This window comes from Adiantum capillus-veneris, chromosome 13 (assembly GCF_014529385.1).
Source record: "Adiantum capillus-veneris isolate H3 chromosome 13, ASM1452938v2, whole genome shotgun sequence".
NCBI classification, from domain to species: Eukaryota; Viridiplantae; Streptophyta; class Polypodiopsida; order Polypodiales; family Pteridaceae; genus Adiantum; species Adiantum capillus-veneris.
The window spans coordinates 48,232,970-48,258,817 of record NC_140943.1 but is presented as its reverse complement, the minus strand read 5'-3'; the positions used below and the strand labels follow the sequence as shown (position 1 = coordinate 48,258,817).

General features: G+C 42.6%; 1 protein-coding gene across 1 annotated transcript; it reads right to left on the bottom strand.

Annotated features, from left to right (window-relative positions):
- Positions 1-524: 524 nt before the first annotated feature.
- Positions 525-4,849, bottom strand: LOC147443947 (pentatricopeptide repeat-containing protein At5g27110-like). The gene has a single exon (XM_086526738.1). It carries the CDS (start codon positions 4,795-4,797, stop codon positions 2,212-2,214), a length of 2,586 nt encoding a protein of 861 aa, XP_086382864.1. The 5' UTR covers positions 4,798-4,849; the 3' UTR covers positions 525-2,211.
- Between the last annotated feature and the right edge of the window lie 20,999 nt (positions 4,850-25,848).

Genomic DNA, 25,848 nt, shown 5'->3' with positions numbered 1-25,848 from the left:
AAGTTAGAAATTAATTTTAATGACACTCTGCGTCCCCCTCATGTCATGTAGCTGAGTGCTTTGAATCTCCTTCCCCAAAAGTACAGGATGGACCCTCTACCATGGGACCCCAAGAAACATGAGGTCTACTACGATATGTACTGACCATAGGGTTCCAGACTAGCAAAAAATGATGTTAAAAACACAAAAGATCTTTTCCATAGTGTGATATCAAAAAACCATTTAAAACCTTATACGTAAGCTAAGGGTATAATATTCTTTTTCACTAGAACTCTTATAAGCGTAAAAAGGTGGTCATAATTATAATATACTAGCTGTAAATAAGGGATTTCTTAAGACTCTCCGCTCATTGTACGTGGCATATCTTTTTCTACAAAGAGTGGATCCATCGGACTTTTGAGGTCACTTTATTCAGGTGCTTAAGGACAATTACATAGAGATTGTCAAGATTCGCATTGATGATAACCCTCTTGATCTACTAACCAAACATCTACCTTTTGAGAAGTTTGCACATTGTTGAGTACTTATAGGTACAATATGGATATAACGTAGAGATCCATTCTGTACATACCTTGTATATATAACCATCGCTTTCTTAAAGGCACATTGACCTTAAAGTGAGAGATTGTTGCGGGTAAAGGGTCGTTGTGCACCAACATAAGTACCCTTTTTTATCAATCTTCAAAAAGTAGAGAGCGTTGCAAGATAAGCTTCCTGCAAACTTCACTTCACCCCATCTATGTACTATCTCTCTTGCTGTGTCACACTATGGCTTCCGCTCGAGAGTGGCTTCTCTACAACTAATCAAATAGTTCCTTTACAAATGAGCTCTTCTTTTTAAAAAAATCCACCACTCTTTCAAGCACAAAGACGAACAACATCTATCTTTCACTGTGGAGGTTTTAAGCCCAACTGAAATTGTCAGAGACCCTTTTTGAACATACAATGTCTTTTTGAGTTTAACAAATTTTCAAAATCACCTTCACGTTACAAGCCCTCCTGTTGTATACATCTGTCCTCATTGTTCAAAGAATGAAGCCACATGCCTCAAAGAAAAATTCAATGTATGCATCTTGATCGCCTCAATCACAATCTTCTCCAGCAACTTACTTATTCCAAGAGCCCTTCTTGCACACTTTTTAAAGGCTTTATCTCAGAAAGCCTTTCCAATCTCAACATCTATCATCATGTTCTTCGCATGTATCAAGCATGTTTGGAGCCTAATCAATGTTTTCCCTCCTTTAAAGATGCATTTATATCACCATATCATTCCTCCAAAGGTAGATGCAAACTAATTCTAGGAGGAACCTTCACTATGAAGGATATAAGATTATATCCTTTTTGTGCCTCTCTAGGACATAATCTTCATTTCCAAGAATCCAAGGTTGCATCCTTTGCTCCATTGTCCTCCAGTATCAACTAGGTAAAAATCCTTCCATAATATTACCTTAGTAACACGGCTACTCGTTAGTCCGAGAAGCTCCACAGACTGCTGCTTTCTTCAGAGTGCTGCATTGTTTGGAGCTAAAGCCGTTCCCCAGTAGATTAGTGTGGAGTCTTTGCAGATCTTCCTCTCTCGACTTTCCATCTCGGCCCAATTTCCGTGTATCCTTACCTCTTGTCCCGTACCTTAGATGTTTCCCCTCAGCTTTGTTTACCCTGAAGAACTTGAGGGGTTTTTTCACCTTTGATTGTATCTTGTAATCTGGCTTCGACCATGTGATGTAATACATTTATGCAATACAAAGGGCACAAGCCCATCATTTTTGCAAAAAATATTGCTTATGTATCATGGATGAGAATGTACCAATAAGCAAGGGCTAAATCAACTATGCAGATCGTAGGTGGGCAAAGCCATTGAATTGCGAATATAAATGCCACTATTAGAGGACATTTCAAGGGGAGCCCTACCAATGCAGTACACTGAATGAAAAAAAGCAACCATTCCCAAACTGCACTCAACCATATGTCCATTAAGCCTCCTTCAAAATCGCTAGCCGCTGATGACAAGGCCTACCGAAGCGAAATGTTGTGTGGATGTTTGCATACGTGCATCAGGCCATGAAGTTCCCTTTGAGCGTTTCAAATCCTAAGTGCATCCACAGCTTTTTATGTCTCCACAGCATATTACATAAGGCTGCTCCAAAATAATTTCTCTCTAGGAAAAGGCATAGTGTCCGGTACACTCTTTACACCATCAAGCATGCTTCATTAATCACAGCATTTCATCTTCCACGCTTTATTTTCCAGCCTCAAAGCTTCTATAATCTCTGCTTCCTCCTTCATGCCAGCAGCCGCATAGATATTTGCCATGACAATATAAGCCACTGCAACACTTTTATCAACCTGTATTGCTCTCTCAAAAGCCCATCTTCCAACCTTCACATCTCCCCATTTTTGACAAGCACCTAACAATGAAAACCAAATGGCGTCAGTATCACAAGATGGCATCTGTTGAATAAGACTTGCTGCCTTGTCAAGGTGACCTGCACGACCCCAAAGGTCAATCATGCATGTATAGTGCTCTAAGTTCGGCTCTACACCATACTTGGTGGTCATATCTACAAAATGCATATGACCATCCTCTACAAGGCCTAAGTGAGTACATGCATAAAGAACATAGGAAAACGTCAATGCGTTTGGGAAAAGACGCTTCTGTTGCATTTGTTCAAAACATATCAAAGCTTGCTTACACTGCCCCTGTTGAGCAAACCCTCCAATTAATGCATTCCAAGAGACTACATCTTGTGAAGGCAGCTCGTCAAGCACTTCCTGCGCTTTAATAAGTGTGCCACACTTAGCATACATATCCACAAGGGCATTGCCAAGCACAGAATCGTTTTTCAACAACCCTAGCTTGGATAGCTCGTAATGAATCTGTTCCCCCTTCTGAGTAGCTCCAATGTTGCCACAGGCTTTCAGGATGCAAGAAAAGATCACTGAATCTGGAAGTAAGCCATCAGTCTTCATTTGTTCAAGTAAATCAAACGCTTTCTCCCCCTGGTCCTGTTCAACATATCCAGCTATTAATGCACTCCAAGAGACAACATCGCGTGAAGGAAGCTCATCAAAAACTTGCTGAGCTTGTGCAAGGGCTCCACACTTGGCATACATATCCACAAGTGCATTATCAAGTACTATATTACTTCCCAGTAACCCCTGATTGGAAATCTCCTCATGAATCTCTATGCCCTTACCCATGGCACCTAAAGTGGCGCAAGCCTTCAAGGCGAAAGTAAAGGTAATACAATCTGGAGATAGACCCTCTTGCTGCATCTGTGAGAAACACTCAAGCACTTGCTCACCTTGACCTTGTTGGGCGTATCCCCCAATTAATGCATTCCAAGATGGGTTACTGCTGATGGAGAGATCTTTAAGTACACATTTTGCTTTAGTGAGGGCACCACACTTAGCATACATGTCCACAAGGGCGGTGCCAAGTGCCATGTCATGCCCCAACAGCCCTTGTTTGGCAATCTCCTCATGAAATTTTTCACCCCTTTTTCTATCTCTTGCTGTACTACAGGCTTTCAAAACAGAAGTGAAAGTCACTACATTTGGGGGAATGTCTTCATGCTGCATCCGTTCAAAGCACTTTAATGCTTGCTCAGCTTGGCCATGCTGTGTGTACCCCGCAATAAGAGCGTTCCAGGAGACAATATCCCAAGCAGGGAGCTTCTCGAACACTTGTTGGGCTTTTGAAAGAGCACCACACTTGACATACATATCCACCAGAGCAGTGCCAAGCACGACATCCATTTCCAGCAAGCCCTGCCTGGCAATCTCTTCATGAATATGTTCTCCTCTAGTAACGTCTCCCACAATGCTACAAGCTTTCAAAATGCATGAATACGTCCTGGCATCTGGAGAAACACCCTTGCTTTGCATCCGACTTAAGCAGTTGATTGATTGCTGGCATTGGCCTTCTTGAATATATCCTGCAATCAATGCATTCCAAGTGACAACAGTCTGACAAGGTAACACCTCAAGCACATGTTGAGCTTTTTCTAGAGCACCACACTTCGCATACATGTCCACAAGAGCATTACCAAGAACAAGATCATTTGTCAGCATTCCCAGCCTGTCCACATCATTGTGTATTTCTTCTCCCTTTTCTAGTGCTTTTGTTCTAGCACATGCATTTAAAACCGTTGCAAAGGTAATTGCATCCGGAGGAATGCCTTCACTTTGCATCTGTGCGTAACAATCTAAGGCATCTCCCCCATGTCCTTGGCGGGCATATTCAGCAATGAGTGCAGTCCAAGAGTAAACATTTCTGCACTTACAAGTCACGAGCAATTCCTTTGCCCTCTCAAATGCACCACATTTGGCATACAAGGTCACAAGTGCGTCCACGCAATCTTCAAGCAAGCCATGTTTCAGGATTTCATTATGTATGCAAATGCCTGCATTGAGGTCTCTGTTTTTGGAACAAGACCGAAGAGAGGCAACAAAGGAGACAATCTCTGCATTGCAAAGAAGAGCTCTGCCATTCTTTTCAAGAAGTTTCCCATCTTGCGCCATAGCGAGTCCTCTTCTCCTGAGCTCTTCAACAACCCATGATGGTTTGTTGCGGCTATCAAGCCATAAACAGTTCTTGGTAGTTTTGTGCTTAAAGTCTGGGTGAGAAGGGCCTAATTTGCTCCTGCGATTGTCCCACCACTTCGAGGGATCTCTGAAGAACTCCCTCCACAATGCCTCGCAGGAGTTCTTCTGCTTTGGCTGATGTGATGCATCCTCCCCCTCTGCTCGACTCACAAGCTCAAGAGTCCGTGGCTTGCAAATTGCATCTGCCATCAGCTGTATAGAGAGAGCAAACAAGTCATGAATATGTATATTGAGAGAGAGAGAGAGAGAGAGAGAGAAAATGAGAAACATATATATATATATATATATATATATATATACACACACACACACACACACACATATACATACATACATATATATATATATATGTATATGTGTGCGTGTGCGCGTGTGCGCGCCCGTGCGCGCATCTGAAGCCCGTGTCACATTGTGGCAAGGAAAAGTTGGCCATGCTAATATGGCGGCGTCTCATTTGCGGAGGAAAAAGGCAAACATGGCCTGCAGCCTTTGTCAGAGGGACGGCCTTGCACCCTCGGCCAACTTCACAATGTAGCGGCCATTTGCAAAACTGGACGCGCGAAGAGAGATGATGGGCATTGGAGTCTGATAGTCAGCGTGGGAGACGGAGGTTGCACCACATGCCGCCTTGCGGTTTGCTGCAGAGCATGGCCGTCTGCATGTTCGTGTTCTGGTGTGACAACAGTAGGTGCGGCCACCTTTGAAGAGAGAGAGGGGCGGGTGCCCCAGTCCCTCTGACAAAGGCTGCAGGCCATGTTTGCCTTTTTCCTCCGCAAATGAGACGCCGCCATATCAGCATGGCCAACTTTTCCCTGTCCCAATGTAACGCGAAGTAGACTTTTGTATGTGCAAAGGGAGGGCTTTTGTTGGTCATGGTAGAAGAGGCTTTATAAAGGCGTAGGAAACAGGTTGACCTTTCCTCCATGGATGCTGCAAATATCATTAAAGAGTGTTTGTCGGAGGATTTTGCGAATGCTCGGGATGTCTGGGAAGGTCATCAACCTGCTACGGAAGTGGTTATTCCGGTTCAGCAGTTGATGGACCCGGTTGCATAGTAAGCATTGAATGCCGTCATATTGTTTTTCCCCGGCAAGATGCCATCGGTGCAAGATGTAAGTCAATGGGTTGACTTCTGTTTAAAAGACAAGCAGTCTGGGGGGGTGTATTTTGGTGCCCGCAGGTTTTATGAGGTGCTTTTGGAAGACATGGATGCTCGCTCGCGTTTGTTGGAAATGTCGCCTTTGTTTTTCAACATGCAAATGACACATGTTCTGCCATGGGCACTTACTAAGGATTATCAGAGTTTGATATGACACAGCTGCCCGGTTTGGGTGAAAATAGTCGGATTTCCACGGACTTGGAAACACTTTTTGCCTCTTTTGGCTGTGCAGTTGGGCAAAGTGATTTGCTCCCCAAACTTGGATACTAATTCCAATAGATTTTGCGTGTTGTGGGATACAGATAAGCCGACACCGTCAGGAATTACGGTTGACTTTGGCGATCCCATGGTAGGCAAACGGCCATTTAAACTCAAATGGGGGAAGTTTGCAGGTTCTTGTTTTGGTTTTTGGCAAATTTGGCCATATGCAATGAATGCCAAGAGTCTTTGTTTAAACTGCCACTATCTGTTGTTCCTTTGACTAGAACTCCTATTGCTCCTCCTTCCTCTTCGTCTGTGGGGCCAAAGATGGGGGATTCTAATGGAAGATTGCAAGCCAAACAAGGTAAAGACTCCCTTAAGAATTTGGCTAATGTGCAGCCTGCTGTAAAGGCCGACACCAAAGGTAAAGCCAAATTAATAGATTCCACAGATGGTTGGCAAACTCCCAAGAAGCCTGCTAAACCTCGTGTTTTGCCTGTCTCAAGGAATTATGTACTTGCTCTAGATGGGAGAGGTGGTGGAACCTCTACATCCGCATCCCATGATCATAAGTCGTTGGTTGAAGCGTGGGATAGGGCGCTTTGCTTGGGTCGACATCTGCGTCATTTCCGATGTATCAAAATCCCTTGCAAGGAATGCATATGGAATCTGCGGTTTTGAATGTTGGTATGGAGGCGGATGTGCCTATGGGCAATCCTACTCGATGATTGTGTCTCGTGGTTCGTTTGTAAATATTGTACATATGCATTCTCCTCTTAGATGTTTTACGTATAATGTGCGTGGATTGGGCAACCATGACAAGTGGAAGCCGATCTGACACTACGTACATAAGCAGATATAGTCATATTAGAGGAGCATAATCAACATGAGTTTGTTAGTCAATCATCGTATTATGTAGCATTCTGGATTTCTTATGCTGATAGTGGCTCTTTTGGGAGTTTTAATGATGGTGCGTCATGAATTGCAGCCGGTTTTGGCCCATATCACCCGGCCGGACGTTGGATGGTTGTTCAATGTCTGGTGTAAGAGGCGATACTGTGGAATTTGTTGGTATTTATGTTTATACTGCTTCGGCACAAAGATCTCGTCTTTGGCAAGATTTGGTCAAATATCCCTGGCGTTCACAGGCTTTTTGGTGTGGGGATTTTAAAAATGTGCTGGCAAACACGGACAATACAACTGGCCATTCGCATATGTTAAACTTGGAACGTCTTCATGGGATGTTATGGTCAGTGACACAGGTGTTTTGGATCTGTGGGCTAGTACTCACTCTTCGGAGAGAGGCTACACTTTTGCTCATAATGTTCGCTCCAAATATAGAGCACGACTAGATCGGTGGTATGTAATGGGTTCTCCGCAATATGATATGTTTGCATGTGATTTGAGGATTGATCGCTCCTTTACTCTATCTGATTATTTTCCGCTTTGGCTCTTGATCCATACTGAGGCATTGGATGCAGATACCCCACTTCCCACTAAGCGATTGTTGCATATTAATAATGCATATCTAGCGCACGAGGCATTTCAAACCTTGATTGAAGCAGTGATTTTGCAGCTTGTCTCTCATATGTTTATCGATGTGGATGTGGATTGGTATCGTTTTGTCATGCGAATTCAAGCAGTCATAAAGGATTATGGTTCGTGGTACATGCACCGCTTAAGAGATAAAGTACAGGAAGATAGGCTAATTAGTCAAGCTTTGGAAAGCCTTGCAGATACTAGACGACTTACTGAGTCGGAACAAGACAAATTATGTGCAGCAAAAGCTTCTTTGATGCATAATAACAAAAGGAAACTTGAAAAATGGAAAGTTAGATCAAGATAATATGATTTTATGGATAAAGACTGTTCATCGAAGCAGTTCTTTAAGCATTTGCATCATTCGAGGTTATCCGTGTCTATAAAAAGGGTTAAGATTGATAGCGAGAAATGGACGACCAATAAAAGTCAATTGGCGGATTTCATGGTGGATCATTTTCAATTGGTTTTTGCTAAGCCTAAGGCTCCTTCAAGTGAGGTTTTGCAAGCCAGACAAGTATTGTTGTCGTATGTGCATCCTATATATGCCAATGACTGATGCAGCTACCCTTGAGGCCAGTTTTACTGAGGCTGAGCTGCATGACAGTTTGTTGCATCTTGGCCATGGGAAATCCCCTGGATGGGACGGTCTTACAGTTGAATTTTTCCTTCGCTTTCTGGAGTCCCTTAAGCAGCCTCTACTTTTCATGACCAATCATGCATGGGCTACACAATCATTGCCGCGGTCGCGGAAAGAAGGATTGGTGAAATTGTTGCCCAAGCAAACTTTATGTGAATACTTCTCACATTGGCGTCTGATCATGCTTATGCGGGTGGTTTATAATTTTTTGTAAAAAATGATAGCTTCTCGTATTAACGATCATTTGTTCTCAGGCATACACCTTGCTCAATATGGATTTATTCCTCGCCGGCAAATTTTGGATAATATTGCTAATGCTTTCGTTGGCATTGAGTATGAGAAATATACTGGACAGGATGTACTTATCATGTAGGTCGATATAGAGAAAGCATTTGACACTATTGATTGGGACTTCATTGCTCAGATTATGACGGCTTTGGGCTTTGGTTCCAAAATGTGTCGAGTGGTCTATTTCCTATATGAGAATATTCAATCTACTGGAATTCTTGATGGTGAGTTGACTCGGTTATGGGATCTTGGTAGATCGGTTAGGCAAGGCTGCCCTTTGAGTGCTATGTTGTATGCTATTTCTATGCACAATCTTTTGTTGTATTTGGACTCTGCAATTGCATCCGGGCGTTTGTATGGTTTGGAACTGCCATCTTGAGATCATTTTGTGGCGCAAGCATATGCAGATGACTCTATGTTTTGGCCTAGAAATACACCTGAGGATGTTAAATGCATCATGGAAGCATTGCATCTTTATGGATTGGCTGCAGGTCTGCAAGTGAACTTCCGAAAATCCAAATTGTTACCGTTGCATCAAATGGATTGTCACTCTGTATTATGGCCTTGGGAGATAGTAAAGCTTGATCAAATTGTGAGACATCTTGGATATCCGCTGGCTTGGTCGGTTAACAATGCAAAATTATTGGATTGGGTTGAGAACAAATTGAGTTCCAAATTACACTATTGGAAATTATCTACTTGGCCGCTACATGTAAGACTCAGAATAGTACAGTCCATATTGGTGGCATATATGGAATTTTTCCTGCCTATGTTGCATTGGCCACCTCGTCGTCTTCGAGCCTTGATGTCTCGGATACTGGAGCACTTCTGGGCTACTTCCTCTCATAGAAAGGGTTTGTGTTTGCTTGCGATGGATAAGTTATGTACTCCGAAGCGTTGTGGTGGTTTGAATATTCTGCATTTGGGTTCTCATGTTATAGCAAGAAAGGCCACTTTGTTGTTAGTGTTGGTAGAGCAAAAGCAACCTTGGACGCAAATGTTTGCTTTTTTGTATTCAGATGCGCTTTCTACACCAGCCTTTGGCCATTGGTAGCCGTCGTACTGCGATGTGGTTTTTGGTAAGTTTGCAGCTACAATACTTGGATGTCCTTTTGCTTCCAGTCTTGTAGCGGATTGGAAATTATTCACACGCGATTTGTTGTGGCATGGTAGAGATGTGCCTGTGGCAATTTTCTTCGATTAGAAAGTTTACATTGGAGTCGGGTTTTTGATCAAACTCTTGTTCAACGCTCCCCAAGACAGGCTTATTTTCTCTCACAAAAAGGTATTGGCAGCATACTTGATGTGATGGATGCTAATGGACAGGTGCTCTCATTCAAACAGGTTGCTCTTATCTTTGGGCTTGGCATGCACTATAGGCGCATGTGGGACACCATTAAAAATCTGGTTGACTCCATATCTCATGTTCCATCATTGGTTGTGGAAAACCGCATTTGTGATTGGCACTATGCTGGTTCTTCGGCCTCTATGATTTCTGCCAAGAAAGTCTACAGCCATTTGCAATTGTTCTCTTGGATCTACAAACACTATAATAAGGTATGGAATATGAACAAGAGTGTTACTTGGTGGCGGAGTAAAGTCATGAAAGTGTGGAATGCGAACTTGCCTCTAAAGGAGAGATTGTTCATGTGGAGATGCATGCTTGGGGTTCTCCCGATTGGCAAATTTCTACATTCTAGAAGATTGGCCTCTTTGCGATGTGTCCGTTTTGCGGTGCAGCAGTTGAGACCATTACACATTTACTGTGGTCTTGTTCTCATACGTTACAATTTGTGGATTGCATCTCTACGGCTTTCCACACGCGTTTTCTTGGCATGCATTTTGGTAGATCTTTCTGGATCTTTGGAGTACTTCCACCGTTGATTCGGCCATATGCATACTTTTTTGGCTGGGTCAGATTCTGGGCGCTTTGGACGGTGTGGAGAGCACGTAATTCCCTCATGTTTCAGCAGATGCAAGTGGACTACGTTTTCTTCTTCAAGACATCTCTTCTACAGTCTCTGCAAGTGGCCTATGACTTGGATGAGATTCCTATTAGCCATTACGAGCTCTACTTTGATTGTTTCTGATTTCCTGTTTGTAGTATTTTTCATGGGTTTTCCTCATCTCGAGGTTTCCCATTGGTAATTCAAAATGACATTATTAAAAAAAAAGGTATGTATATGTATATATTTGTGTGTGTGTGTGTGTGTGTAGATTTACTAAACAAGTAATAAAATCAAGAGGCCTGCTAGTTAACTAAAATGGGTAGGGAGAAGTTGCCTAGGGTATCATCATTAAATTTAAACTCCCTCTCACAATTAAACGATTTCATTCCCTAGAAACTCATAAGAATCATAAGAAGGTCAAGTAATATCCAGCAGTCCAACTAGCACCACCGAGAGGGAGAAAGTCTCTCCTCCTGCCTACACACAACTAGTGAGAGACAGACGGACAAAGTGTGACCTATAGCCTATAGTCTATGCAACAAGAGAGAGAGAGAGATAGAGAGAGAGAGAGGGAGCGAAATATCTATGTTGTGTCCTTCCACTTTCCCTGCTCCATGTCACAAACACGTGCCTCTATGCTCCCCTTTTTCACCTCAAAACTCAAAGGATCTGGCCAGATACCATCTAATAAACCTCACTTGCAAAATTTGGCGGACCTACCTCGGTCCATTCTGCACTTACCCATTAATTTACCTTGAAGATTCCCTCCCAATAGCTTCGAAAAAGCATAATCTATCCGTTGTCGTATGTTCTTGTGCCCCAGTTCCTACGCATACACATAGCCCCCTCGGGATGCACACGCCCCTCCTTACCAAGGCCCCACTGGTGATCATGCTGAAGGTCCCCCACCTCGATTCAATTTCATGTTGCACCAACATGCAACAAACTTGCAGCTCCTACCCTCGCTTGTCTCTCGATCAGCTCCATCTGCTAACAAATAGTTCCAACCCTCGGAACCTCTTTATCAGTCTGTGCTCAGAGAGGGTGTCCCTTTCTTCCTTGTTCCAGTAACAGCCATGTTCCACTGTGTTCTAGTATCGGCGCCCTCCTTAGTCCTTACCCCCTCCTGTTCTTATCGCCATTGCCTCCACTCGATAGGCTACAGAAGAGAGAGAGAGAGAGAGAGAGAGAGAGAGAGAGAGAGAGAGAGAGAGAGAGAGAGAGAGAGAGAGAGAGAGAGAGAGAGAGAGAGAGAGAGAGAGAGAGAGAGAGAGAGAGAGAGAGAGAGAGAGCCATAAATGTTATCCCTTGCCCCATTGCACGCATGCAACCCACTTGACAATGTCTCCTTGCACCAACTCTCCCCCACCCCGTCTCCCCATCCTTGCATGCGTTCATCTGAGAGAGAGAGAGAGAGAGAGAGAGAGAGAGAGAGAGAGAGAGAGAGAGAGAGAGAGAGAGAATGTGCAACCAGTCAGCAGTTCCCCCCCTTTGCTCCCTAGCTAATAACTGACCGATTGAAGTGTCTTCTCATGCTCAATGCGCATAAATATTTTTGGCCAACACCAAATACATACAAAATACACAGAGAGCTACCGCCCATGGACCTACTGCTCACCAGCTCCATGGCCACCACGTCCCCTTTCCCTCCCATCATTGCATATCCCTGCCTTCACTCTCGATTGCACCTTTCCTGCGTGCACCACAAACGAAGATCCTTGCCTGTAATTCTCACACAATAGGTAGGCCGTCCACTCTGCTTCCCCTTCCCTCACTGCTTAATCAATCTCTTTCCTCAGAATCCACCAATTTTGAAGCAAAATCCCTGCCATGTCATCGACAACATCTTCAACAGAGACATTGAAGGCTCAACCCCAAGCCCCACCCTTTGCAGGTTTCCATGGCAGAGCGCCTTCTGCACCCTCCTGTTCGAATGGGAAGGCAAAAGAGGGATGCCATGTTCGCAACGCCTCTTGCCATCCTATGCACATGATGTGCATCTGGCCTACTCCACTGCGCAACACGGGTGTCTGACCCTTGGGCTACGTGCCTTGCTCTGCACCATGGTTGTGCTTCTCAGCGAGAGAGAGAGAGAGAGAGAGAGAGAGAGAGAGAGAGAGAGAGAGAGAGAGTTGCGCTAGCAAGTGCTCCAATCCGGCTTCAACACAGCCCCCATCCTCGTGCAATTGAGAGAGAGAGAGAGAGAGAGAGAGAGAGAGAGAGAGAGAGAGAGAGAGAGAGAGAGAGAGAGAGAGAGAGCAACGTCCTGTACAACAGCAGGTTAAGCATCCCAATGGAAAACAATGACAAAGTCATCCTCCTCCTCCGTCTACAACACTGCCAAGATTCTCCACATGCTGCGCTACAACATCCACCCCTTCATTCATATTGTCCTGCTCATCCATCTCCACAACAGAGGGCTTATCTTGTTCAATCTTTTCTTTGCCAAGTTTCTTGTCATAGGCACGGTCCACATCATCGAAAGGCTTTGGTAAACCTTCAAAAAAGGTACCTTTTATCAAAACCTCTAAGATCATCCAAAATGCTAAAAACTGCTTAAATGGCAAGAAAAACAAATTATTTCAAAGATTTAAGACCTTTATATGCTAACTAGCCTAAAGAGTATGCTACTAAGAATTATTAGCACTAAAGATGCTTGACCCTAGTAACATGCTAGTGATTGTCAGTATTGTGTATGGTAGGTATTTATACAATGAAAGCAATCCCACAACCAATATGCTAGTTAGCATACCGATTCTACTAGTTAACATATTAAGTAGGCTTGTTGAGTATGCTAATTAGTATACATGACATCCTCGTAAAAGTATTCCAAGTGTGCTAGCTTACATACTCAATATGATAATTAACATACCTAATATGCTAGTTAGCATACACAATATACATGCAAGCACGCTAAGCTAGCACACCAAACATGTTAGTGCTATGAATGCATATCTTTGTATGCTAGTTGGCATACCGAGTATGTTAGTTAGCATACCCAGTATGCTTGTTGGCATGCTAGTACGCATACCTTGCATACGTGCACTTATGCTTAGTTGGCACACCAAATATGCTACTTAGTATGTTTAATATGCTAACTAGCATACCCAGTATGCTCTGTAGCATTTTATTTCTATGCTTAGAATGCTAATTATAATTCCATATATGCTAATTAGCATACCAAGTATGCTAGTTAGCATGCTTAGTTGGCACACCAAATATGCTAGTTAGTATGTTCAATATGCTAACTAGCATACCCAGTATGCTATTTAGCATACTACTACTATGCTTTGGATGCTAATGATAATTCCATGTATACTAGTTAGCATACCCTGTATACCTCCAAACATGCTTAGTTGTCACACCAAATATGCTAGTTAGTATGTTCAATATGCTAACTAGCATCCACAATATGCTATGTATCATACTACTACTATGCTGAGAATGCTTATTATAATTCTACGTATGCTAGCTAGCATACCCAATATGCTAGTTAGCATACCATATATGCTAGTAAACCAAATCACTATGATGGTTAGCATTTTGAAGATGCTGATTAGCATACATGGAATTTATGATTATCTTACCAGTGTCTAGTAGGATTGGATGTTCTTCCCCTACAGTCTTGCACAACCACTTTGCTGGTACCCTCTGTTGTTGGCAAGTGGAAGCCCTACATTCAATCCCAAGGGAGCAAGCAACTGCAAAGCAGAGAAAGTGGTAGATATGTTCACGAGGCATCTTGACCATTGCAAGGATTTCATGTGCTTCAAGCGGCATACCCCAGCCAGTACACTGGTCTTTCCCAGCATCATCATGCACCCCTCTCTGTTGTAAAGCTGGCAATAGCTAAATTACATAGTGCAATGGAAAAAAAAAAGATCCTTGTAGTCTGGATTGCATATGCACCAGCAAGTGCAGTAGACTTTCAACGGCCTACCTTTAAATTCCTTGACCCCTACCTTTGTCTACAAAAAAAAAGACAAAAAGAGCATGGTAAGTCATAGGTTAGCTTTGCACATGTACCAAACATAAGGTGCTAGTTGTAAAATGGCGAACACTTACTAGATGAGAGGTTGTGTCAATGTAACAATCAACTGGGATGTCCTCACAGAGATGAAATCCCAAATCATTAAGTGTCTCTTTCATTGTGTCTATCTTCACCTTGAGCTCCCTTTTTTGCTTTGCATTCAGATCACAGCTATGATAAAGTCAGCAGTTCATTGGCAGCATCATGCAGCTTCTGTCGCATCATCATGCAGCTATGATAAAGTCAGCAGTTCATTGGCAGCATCATGCAGCTTCTGTCGCATTATCGTGACAATTGGGTTGACCTTTGCATTGCTTGCTTGTTCGTTGACACCTATAATACATATTCAAGGCTAACAAATATGTTGTCTTGTTTATATGGATGCAAGTGAGGACTCTAGCTTTACTTAGGATCTTTTTGGTTTTGTTGTTGTCTGTCACTGTCGAACTTGACCTCTGTCACTTTAGTATTAATTGTTCTTGACTATCTTATGTATAAATCACTAGAATGATACCTTGTTCTCACTATGATGTACATAAATAACTCAAAGACTGAGACGTTTTTGTACTAATCTTTGTCCTTTGTCTAAAGCCAGCTGTCTTTTGAAGTGTTATGTTCTTTTTTGTATAAGTATAAGTTTAAAAATAACAACACACATACAGAGGACGATCACTCATCAAAAGCTCCAAAAAAGATCTATAGAAGGTCCACAAGGTTTGCAAGTACTTCCTTTGGAAAGGAGACCCTTCCAAAAGAGGTATAGCTAAAGTCACTTAGGAAATCTGCACCTAAAGACAAGGGTGGGCTTGGAATCATCAACATTACATGAGAAGTTGTTAAGCTGATGGCTAAATGGATCATGAGATCTCTTTTGAAATTGTCGAGTGATTGAGTACACCTAATCCACAGGAATACTAGTCACTTCTCACTACATCAAGCTCCCTCATGGTGCCACCTCCCCCATCAACCATTTTCACATCACCTTTTCTCATAAAAAATAAAGGCTCAAAACTGGTCAAAGGTATGTGGAAAGCATGGAATATTCATACACTACAAGAGGTTGTGTGCACTTGTGACGCTGTTAGCGACGGATATACATTGGGTTTTTATACTCCCTGGCGTCGCTAAGACCGTCGCTAACAACGTCAATACGGGAACGTCGCTATAAGCGTCTCTATATAGTGACGCCTATAGCGACGATCATAACGATGTTTACAGGTCACCTATATCGACGTTTATAGTGACGCTGCAGAGCCATATATAACGACGCTCATAGCGACGCTCGAGAGAAAAAAAATTTTGGTGGCAGGGCATTGAATGCCCTACCACCCATCAACCATATTGAATGTTTCAATAATTGAGTAAACCTAAATGAATCCAAGATAAGTCTAGATTCACCTTTGAAAGAAAGTGCAAGCTTAGATATAGACCCAAAGTAGTCACCCACAAGACAATATAACCATTAACTCCATCATCCATAGTATTGTTTGCAGAATAAAGAATAAAGAATAAAGATACAAAACTGACAAAAGTAAATTGATGAAAGTAAATCAATGACAATTGTACACATCATAGGCAAAATCACTTGATTGTTGAACTTTGCAAATGTAATAGTTACGACACCATTGTCATTATTGAAAAAATATGCATGGTTTTCCAACAGTTACAAAAAGACGTATAAACATCATCTCATGATACATATGCTATGACAAAAGGAAACTAATGCTATCTAGCTACGGTTAGACTGATGTCATCTAATCAGACGTCTCATCGCGTCCAAGCAGCGTATTTGTCGGATTTTGCAAAAAAAAAAACAATAAGACAGCTTTCTGTAAGTATAAACATATAATTTATAAAACAATACAACAAATATAAAAGAGTAAATCCTAATACTAACCATGCCTCCGCGAGAACTCAAAATGTCCATCAGGGCGTTTAAGCCCTTCTTGCCTACATACTCGCGCTCGTACAATGTGGGGTCACGTCCTGTCATCGACCACTGTCAAAACATACAAAGAATCGATTATGTTAGAATTTAAAAACCCCTAAACCCTAAACTATCAAACATAAAGAGCAATGCGAAAACACTTACAAAATCGGCCTCAAATGATGCCCACCCGCCGCTCCCCAAGTGGTGCGAGCTCCCTGCCTCGACTCGCGCTTTGGCTGCCTCCTGTTGTTGCTTCCACTTGTCGGGATTCTCGCGTGCTGCTTTCTTCGTATTCTTCCAATCTTCTTTGGCCAGCCAATCTAGTCTGTTCCACCCATGCTTAATTTCTTTTTGCACTTTGGAACGCTTGTGCTTGCAGTATTCGCGCAATCGAACCTTCATCGGGTCTTCATTGAAGCGGCCATCCCGTGTTGAAATGGGAAACTCGTCATGCAGCATGTTGATGAATCTGTCTTTTAAATCACTTGGTACTTGAGAGATCACCTTCTTGCCTTCATCATCCAAGATGATGCCGTCGCTGAAGTCAACGGAGTAAGGCAAGCCCTCTCGCTGGTGACACGTGAACCTGGGTGTCCTGACAAGGGTCTCTAGCGGCGTGTCGATGGGGATACGGATGTCAAGTGTCTCCACTGGAGTCTGGGCCTTGAAGCGAGGAGTGTCGACTGGAGTGACTCCTAGAGGAGTAGCTAGTGGTGTGTGGCTCCTAGGAGCGGTCGTCAGCCACGCAAAACCTGGTGTAGATGGCCATGTCGTGGCTAGTGTGAGGTCAAGAAAAGAAGGGGAGGGTACAGAGCCTCGTCGAACACGAGGCGGTGTCGAGGCATCGGCGGCGGCTTCCCCACAACAATCGACGCCGCCACCACTAGAGCGCCGGTGCCTAAACACGTGGGAATATACATATTGTTGTGTAACTAGTGTTTTCTCTTTGGGCAAAGCGCACCTTCATTGACATGCACTAAAATCTAACCTAAATCTTAAAAAAGCTAGTTTATCGAACATAAATCTAGATTTAATTTAATCTTAAACTCAAAATAAACCTAAATCTAATCTAATCTAACGTAAATAAACCTAAATCTAATCTCATGTAAATCTAACTCAAAATAAATCTAAATCTAATCTAATCTAACCTAAACAAACCTAAATCTAATCTAACGTAAATCTAAATCTAACATAATCTTAAACTCAACATAAACATAAATCTAACCTAATCTAATTTAAATTTTAACATAATCTCTTTCTGTCTTTGTTTTTTCCCCTTACCTCTCTCTTTTGTCTTCTCCCCCTCTCTTTCTCTCTTTGGTTTTTTATTCTCTCTCTCTTTCTCTTTGTTTTCTCCTCTCTCTCTCTCTCTCTATATATATATATATATTTTCCTCTCTCAATGTGTGTGTGTATGCATTCTTTGTTTATGCATGTGTGTGTGTGTGTGTATGTGTGTTTTTTTTATGCATATGCTCTCTCTCTCTCTCTCTCTCTCTCTCTCTCTCTCTCTCTCTCAAAAACACAATGTGTGTGTGTGTGTGTGAGAGAGAGAGAGAGAGAGGGAGAGAGAGAGAGAGAGAGAAAGAGGGGAAGGGAACATGAGAGAGAGGAGAGGGAAGGAGCATACCTGGCTGTCCTTCCTCTCCTCGTGTATGTGTGTGTGGAGAAGAGAGAGAGAGAGAGAGAGAGAGAGAGAGAGAGAGCGTGTTACCTCTTTGCTTGCTTGAGTGCCAAAAACTCAGATCTGAGTTTTCGGGCGTCTCAGTTTATTTTTTACCCTTGTCGGCATCGCTATGAGCGTCGCTATGTTACAAATAAACTAGCAACGCTCATAGCGACACCCATAGCGACGCCGTGAATTTTCACTTTTAAGCGTCGCACTGCGAGCATCGCTAATGTGAAGTACCTCTTGTAGTGATAGTGAATCTCAATGGGATAATATTAAATTTGAATGCCTTTGTTGGTCGGTCTTAAACATCCTCCCTTTGGCCCACCGTGACTATCGAAAGGCCCATGGACTGTTTAAACAAGGTATTTCGCATCTGGAAAAGTCTGTGGAATAAAGACAAACGGAGATTCTAGCCGGCTGAAGAACTTATATCTTTTGGCATCCCATTAAAGATGCCCCCATTTTTGACCCAACGTGCCTCTTAATTTCCAAATGGACATAGCTGGAAAATTGGATGTGGAGGACAGCTAGATTTGAGGCAATTACAGTGGCCAGGCTAGCGACCCCTCCATAAAATCCCCCGGCTAAACCAACCTACCTCTACACTAGTACACAATAAACTCAACAAAAGGTGGATGATTTTTAAGGATACACAACAGTGTCGCTGGCTCTTCTCTAAAATCTGCGTTAAATCCCTCACTCCAAAAATAAATCGACATTTCTTTGGCTTATTCTCCAATATTTTTCACCTATTTATTAATTACAGAGAAAACAAAAAAGATTTTTTTATCATAGCTCAATTTTGTAACATTAAATGCTCTAACTTGTCTTAGCAACAAATCTTAATATGAGATTTCATGGAGTTTCCTTCGATCATATGGAATGCTATTAAAGCAGAATATCTATGGCATTTTTTGGATCAAAGTTGGCAATGATTGGATTCCTAACATTAATTCGTAGTTGTGATGTAATGGAAATTGCGTATGAACTTTGAGAGTAGCGAAATTAGGAAATTAGGTGAAGCACTTTTGAGAGATTCTTTGTGAGCATAGCGGTTGAACTTAATTGATGGTAGCAACATAAACATGGTACTTAGTTAATTTGGCATGAACAATACTTTTGCAAGAAGAGAGAGAGAGAGAGTTTAGAGAACATGACAATAGTTGAGGACCGGATTCATATGGAGACGGTCCCCCCTCCAATAGGCATTTGTATTATAGTTTCTCCCATCAAAAGAGACTTGGTACAATACAATCTTTGTGTTCCTTGTAACCTAGGTGATGCAATGAAGATAAAAAGCTTCATGCATCACAAGCATAACATAAACGTGAAGAAAGCATTAACTATCCCAAGCCTTAGTCCCAAGGCCTCAAACACCTTCGAAGGTGGAGAGAGCTAGTGGGGAATAAGGATAGGGAAGAGGAAGAAGAAACATTCCATAGGAGAAAGAAATAGTTCCTCACTTAACATTACTCTTCTTGCTAGCATACACAATAGCATAGTAATGAAGATGGAGAAGATGGCAAGCTTAAGCATTGAAGCATGACTCTTGGTTGGATTTGCATTCCATAGCCAAGAGTGTTGGTGTAGCCTTTCACTCTCACAAGCTTGGAGAAGGAGGTGGTGTTCCTCAACTTTCACCAAGTGAGAATGACCTTGCAAATGACTGTGTGTGTGGAGTATATCCCCCTAGCACCCCCCCTCCTTGCTTTGGGCGAGTGGTGACCTTTCTGTATGTTGCAAGCTCATTGGACCCCTCTCCCTTAGCTAGTCCCATGCAGTCAAGGACATGGGTAGCCTTTTGACAAGTGTCCTCCTTACCCCTTAGAGAGAGAGAGCTTGAAAATATCTAGATATTTGTTAGATGGAAGTAGAAGCTCATTGGACCCCTCTTTAGCCCAACCAATAGTATTCAAGCACCCCATGTGGTTAAGCTTAGTGAGAGTCTGACATGTGTCCCATGTGCTCTTTTAAAATTCCCCTAACTTTGAGATTTTTATGCATAGGAAGTTTCTCAAGCAACTTCCTCATTAAGTGTGTAGGTTCTCTTTTTGACTCAAGCATCTTGCCCCCCATGCATAGGAAGCTTCTCAAGCAACCTCCTCATTAAATGTGACAAGTACCTCAAGTACCTTAGTCATCAAGCATGACAAGAACCTTAGGTGGAGTTCCCACCTCAAGCACAGCCCTAGCTTGCTTGGTTTAGGTCGGGTTCCCACCTCAAGCACAACCCTAGCTTGCTTAAGGTTCCCACCTCAAGCACAACCCTAGCTTGCTTAAGTTTAGGTCGGGTTCCCACCTCAAGCTCAGCCCTAGTTTGCTTAAGGTCAAAGGAATTTTAACACTAACCATTGGAGGTCTTTAATGAAGCTAACCCTAAGGTCTTTTAAGCTTAACCTTGCTCTTTGACAGACCATCTCTCATTTGGGCCCCTTTACCATTAGCCCCGTGTTGAGATAGATCCATAAGCACATGTCTATATTCTAACCCTTGTTCCCGTTTATTATCCCATATTAAATGATCAATTTAATATGAGAAAATCATTTGGGTTGGTTAGATCTTAGATATTTACGACATTACCTCTCTCTTGAAATCATAGTCATCCTCAACTATGAGGTAAAAGAGATAAAGTCATAGTCATTAGTCAATTTGTCTTAGCGGGTAGAGGATCCCTTTTTACCCTACGATATCATTCCAAGATGGATGACTAATCCATTTGGTGCTTGGGAGACATAGTTGCCGCAAGCATGTCTGCTCTTTAGTCCATTTCATCTAGAGTGACAAATTCTACATGGTGTTTGAGAGACGTCGTCATCCCAAACATGATTCTTAGTATGCATACTATTTAAATGTGTGCACAATAAAGAGAGAATCGGTCTTTATAAGACAAAAACATTGATCATTTAAAAGAAACATGTACATTTGGTTACTCTGACGTAGCATTGTAAGCGTTGACAAGGTTCATACTATGTCATAAAATCTAATATCTAACCAACCCAAATGATTTTCTCATATTAAATTGATCACTTAATGTGGGAGAATGAACTGGAACAAGTGTTAAGATATAGATATCTTCTTATAGATCTATCTCAACATGGGGCCAATGGTAAAGGGGCCCAAATGAGAGATCGTCCATCAAAGAGCAAGGCTAACCAATGGAGCATAAGACCTTAGGGTTAGCTTCATTGAAGACCTCCAATAATGTGTGTAAAAGTCCTTTGACCTTAGGTAAGCTAGGTCTGAGCTTGAGGTGGGAACCCGGCCCAAGCTTGAGGTGCTTGTCATGCTCGAGGTGCTTGTCGTGCTTGAGGTTCTTGTCGTGCTTGAGGTACTTGACCTGCTGCATGATTAAGGTGCTTGAGGTGCTTTGACATGCTTGCCTGAGATGCTTGTGGGAACATGTTTGGCGGAAGAGGCAACAGGCGGCCGTGGCCAGAAGGACCATATTTTCCTGAGAAACCATTGTAAAATTCTTTTGTAAAGAAGCATCTCTAAGCCGGTAAATTGTCAAGGATGTATGATTATTCTTTTCGGAGCAATTGTATATTAGAGAGCCAGTTTTAAGATTAGGGGCTTATGGCCGGATAAGCCATTTTTGCAAAGACCTAATCTATAAAGGTCATTTTCTGTAAGTTTGGGAAGAATCTTTTTGAAGGAGAAACTGAGAAGACAGCGTACGAATGAGAGCTCCTTCTTGTTCAAACTTGTAATCTTCGCCATTGCGGCTACGGTAATCCAAATTCAGCTTTGATTATTGCATTGTGTTCCTCTCCTCTTGCTCTTTTCTTCAAGTATAATCATTCAAGATTCGGTGAGGGTTTTCGATTACGTGTTTGAGGCTTTAAATCACTGTTTTGAGTGTTTAGATACGTGTTTTATGTCGTTTCGACCCTAGGAGGGGCTTTAGAGACCCTAAAACGACCCATTAGGATCAACTATTCGTTGTTTTTGTCGACTTTGTGACGAACGATCGCGATCGTTGTACCTCTCCAGAATGTTGTGAGACAGTGATAGGATATGATCCTAATAGTCCCCTGAAGCTTCCCTTCAAGTTTCGTGCGATTCCGAATAGATTTGCATGGTAAACGGGCATGACGACTGTAGAGCTAGGTAGAAGGACATAGTCAGATTACTTGGCAGTGACGCGTTTGATTTACTTGTAGAGATAGTAGTTGCATCTCATCGAGTTCACTTCATTAGGCTTGACAACCTAGTGAGTTTCCATGCCTCATCCGAGTCACTTCCCCTGTATTGATAAATATGTTGATGCTAGAGAGCTATGCTATGGACGTCCGTCGCGGCGACCCGCAAACATTGGCGTCGTTGCCGGGGAATGCACCTTAGGTGATGAGTGACCGAGTGCGCAGTTAGACTCCTTAAAAAAGATCAATCCACAAATCCATTTTACACCTCAGTTAGGCTTCTAGACAAGAGTTTAGAGCCTAGTGGAATCTAGAGCCAGTGGACCGGCCAGATCCTCTCTTAGGAGTTTTTGGGAGCTGTGAGTGAACGTGTTAAAGCATTTTTGCTCTTCAATTTCTCTAATTCGATTGAGTACTGAAATCTCACCCGAAATTCGTTGTGTTTGTTGTGTTTGATTCAAATTCTTATGTTTTTTTAGTTCTGTACTTAGGAGTAGGATAAGCAAATCACATTCCAATCAGATTTGGGGCAAAAGTTAGAGTCGAAAAACCAGAAAACCATAACCGTGGCCAAAAATCCATAAGACTCTGAAATTCTGAAAATCTGACTAAATAGGGCTAAAAGTGATTCAAATAACAGAGTGGGAGCACAAAACACTAGGAAACACTTGTCAGAGGGTGCAGACAAAATTTCATCAGATTTGGCTCAGGTACTACTATCGCGATCGGTGTACCTCAGTCTCAAAAGTGTACAAGATTTGACATGTGCCTTCCTGATAAGATTCTAAACAAGTTTGTCTAAAGCAACCACACCCAAAAACATCAAAAATCAAGGGGATCAGGCCACTTGAGTAAAACTAGCCTGACAGACCCAAAAACTGCAAAATCTTGACTTTTGGTGATCCAAATGCAAAAAGACTTGGGGGATAGCCTTGAAACATCAGTGTCTATAAGCATGCCAAATTTGGCCTGATTTGGACTCAGAAGTACGATCGCGATCGGTGTACCTAAGTGCCAGACTTTGACCAGATTTCATCTGTGGAATCCCCAGGTGTCTACAAACATAAAAGTCTAAAGGACCTAGAGCCAGAAACGTCAAGATACCTATCAAACCACATGAATACCGATCCAAGTCAAAAATCGCTAAACTGGCTTAGAAATTGACTTTTAGTTGACCAAAACACATCAAAACTGGGAAGGAACCATACAGGGGGATAGCCTGTACAACACAGGACAACCCCTAGTATCTTTCAAATCCCAAATCAAACATCAAAATCCAGTCAAACTGTTAAATATGGAAGAAATAGGCACTTCCAACCAAGAAATGGTAAAAACTTGACTTTTTTGAGTCCAAATACAAAAGTGTCTAGCAGGTAGTCTTAAAATAACCTAGTGAACAAGCTGGTAAAGTTTCATCTGATTTGGACTCAGAAGTACGATCGCGATCGATGTACCTCTGGCCCAGATCTAGCTCATTTTTGACCTGTTCATAAACCTAGGTTATACAAGATACCAGGAGTTTTCAAAACTCAAATTGGACATACTGTCAGTAATCTGCAAGCGAAATTGTGTTGAGATCATTTTGAAGTGTTGAATCTGCTAACAGTTGGAATGACACAGTGATCTCATAACCATCCAGTGTATTCATTTGCAGAGACCGGTCAAGTAACAGCCCATGCAGTCGCCGGAATTGGAAGATTTCTCCATCTCCAGGTAAGAGGTTTGGATTCGATCAGTAAATCCCACTTTCTTCATGTTTTTGAGATCGGGAAAAAAAATCAACACCCGACACCTAAATTTAGCGGATCAAACGAGTGTCGCGTCAACGGAGGAGAGTGTAAACCAAGGGATAGTACGCCCGTTAAAACCGATCCTTGAAGAAGTCATTTCCGATACTTCTTCAGAGAGATCTTCCGAGTACTTCACAGAACACTTGGGGCAAATAAAACTAAACGGGAGAGAAAACATGGCATCGGGACCATCAGACCCCTCGGCCACACTAAAGCTATTGTTCATCAAGTATTAATATGACAACAAGCAAGGTGCCAAGATATACAAAGACGGTATGGATCGCTACTGTGTGAAAATAGAAGATAGACCAAGCGAGTTCAGGGACTTAGTGCCTGTAAGCTATAGCGGAGACAGGTACCTAGATGACGAGGGTATCATGTATTTGGTAGTCCTAAATCCTAACATTGTAGACAAGTGGGGATTGATGGGCACAAAAGCCAAAATAGACGAAGAACATGAGGAAAGGGCTCCAACAATGAGCTTACCGAATGTGAAATTAAGGCGAGAAAACGAAACGATGCGAATCAACATGGATAATGTCTACTTGAAGTTATACAAGTATAATAATGGAGAGCAAGATCTCTATTATAGATGCGAGGAACCCTACGTCGGGGAGATGACTGAGCGGAAAAGACTTTATGTCTTCACCTACACCGAGGGAGCGGAAATGAAAATTGCCGCATATGACAAGTATGGAAGACGATATGCAGAAATCGATAAAAAAGAATTGGAGGGATATACGTACTTTGGGGGGCCACTTCACCAGTACTATGTCACTCCAAGCCCTCTTAGAACAGCACCTACAACTGTTGTGCCAGAACCGTTAATCACAGGTGGAGGGAGGACTCATGTGGCTGATTCTTTCAGTCAACCTCATTATTCGATGCCAAGCCCCATGGGAACGTTACATTCCAGAGAATCGATGGCTACGAATCGGAGTAGTACGGTTCCTATCTCTACACATACGACTGTAGGTCCAACATTTGCAGCCGTCCCATCACAATTGCCGCCTAGTAGTAGATTTGGGGCGGGTGAGCCAACGAGAGTAACCTACGACCTCCCTGATGTACGAGAACGATTAAGTCGGGACATGGGAGCAATGAGAGTGACCGCCGACCATAGACGGATCAGACCGTCCCAAGTAGCGAAGTGCATGCCAAAGAAGTATAGCGGCTCAGGGGATCCATATGCCCATGTATCGCTCTTCAAGCAAGTCTTAAGAGCGGAACAGATCACTGATTTCCATACTCAATACGAGGGATTCGGGCTGACCTTGGAAGAGACGGCCTTAACATGGTTTCAACCTTTAAACCTTGAAACTTGTCCGAATATTGAACATGTATTGCGCGAGTTCGCAGAAGAATTCTCAAAACGGGGTATAAAGCATAATACTGTATCGAAGATATACGCTTTTAAACAAAGGGAGAATGAAAAGGTGAAGGAAGCGACCTTGAGATTCAAGCAATACATTGAGAAATGCCCGAGAAGAGAATTACCGCAGGCCGAGAGATTGTCTGTGCTCTTTGTTGAAGGACTTAGGAATGAAACCTTGAAAAAGGACCTTCACTTGAAGGCCTGTAGCACATTTCAGCAGGTTACAAGGGAAGCATTATATCTTGTCGACAACTACAAAGCATATGGGGAAGTATCCGACGATACTGATTCAATAGCCAGTGGCTCTTCATCGATTAAGAGCGAACCCTCTACCAAGAAAGATGCTCAGGCGTCCTTGATGCCGACAACTGATCAATTGATAGAGGAGGTAACAAAGATAATGCAACAACATGTGAGATCATATCCGGTGATGAGACAGTCTCAGACGAGGAAGTGTGACGCATGCGGGGGGGATCATCCGACGCCATGGTGCACACAACAGCCGAAAGCTCCAGTTGCAAGTGG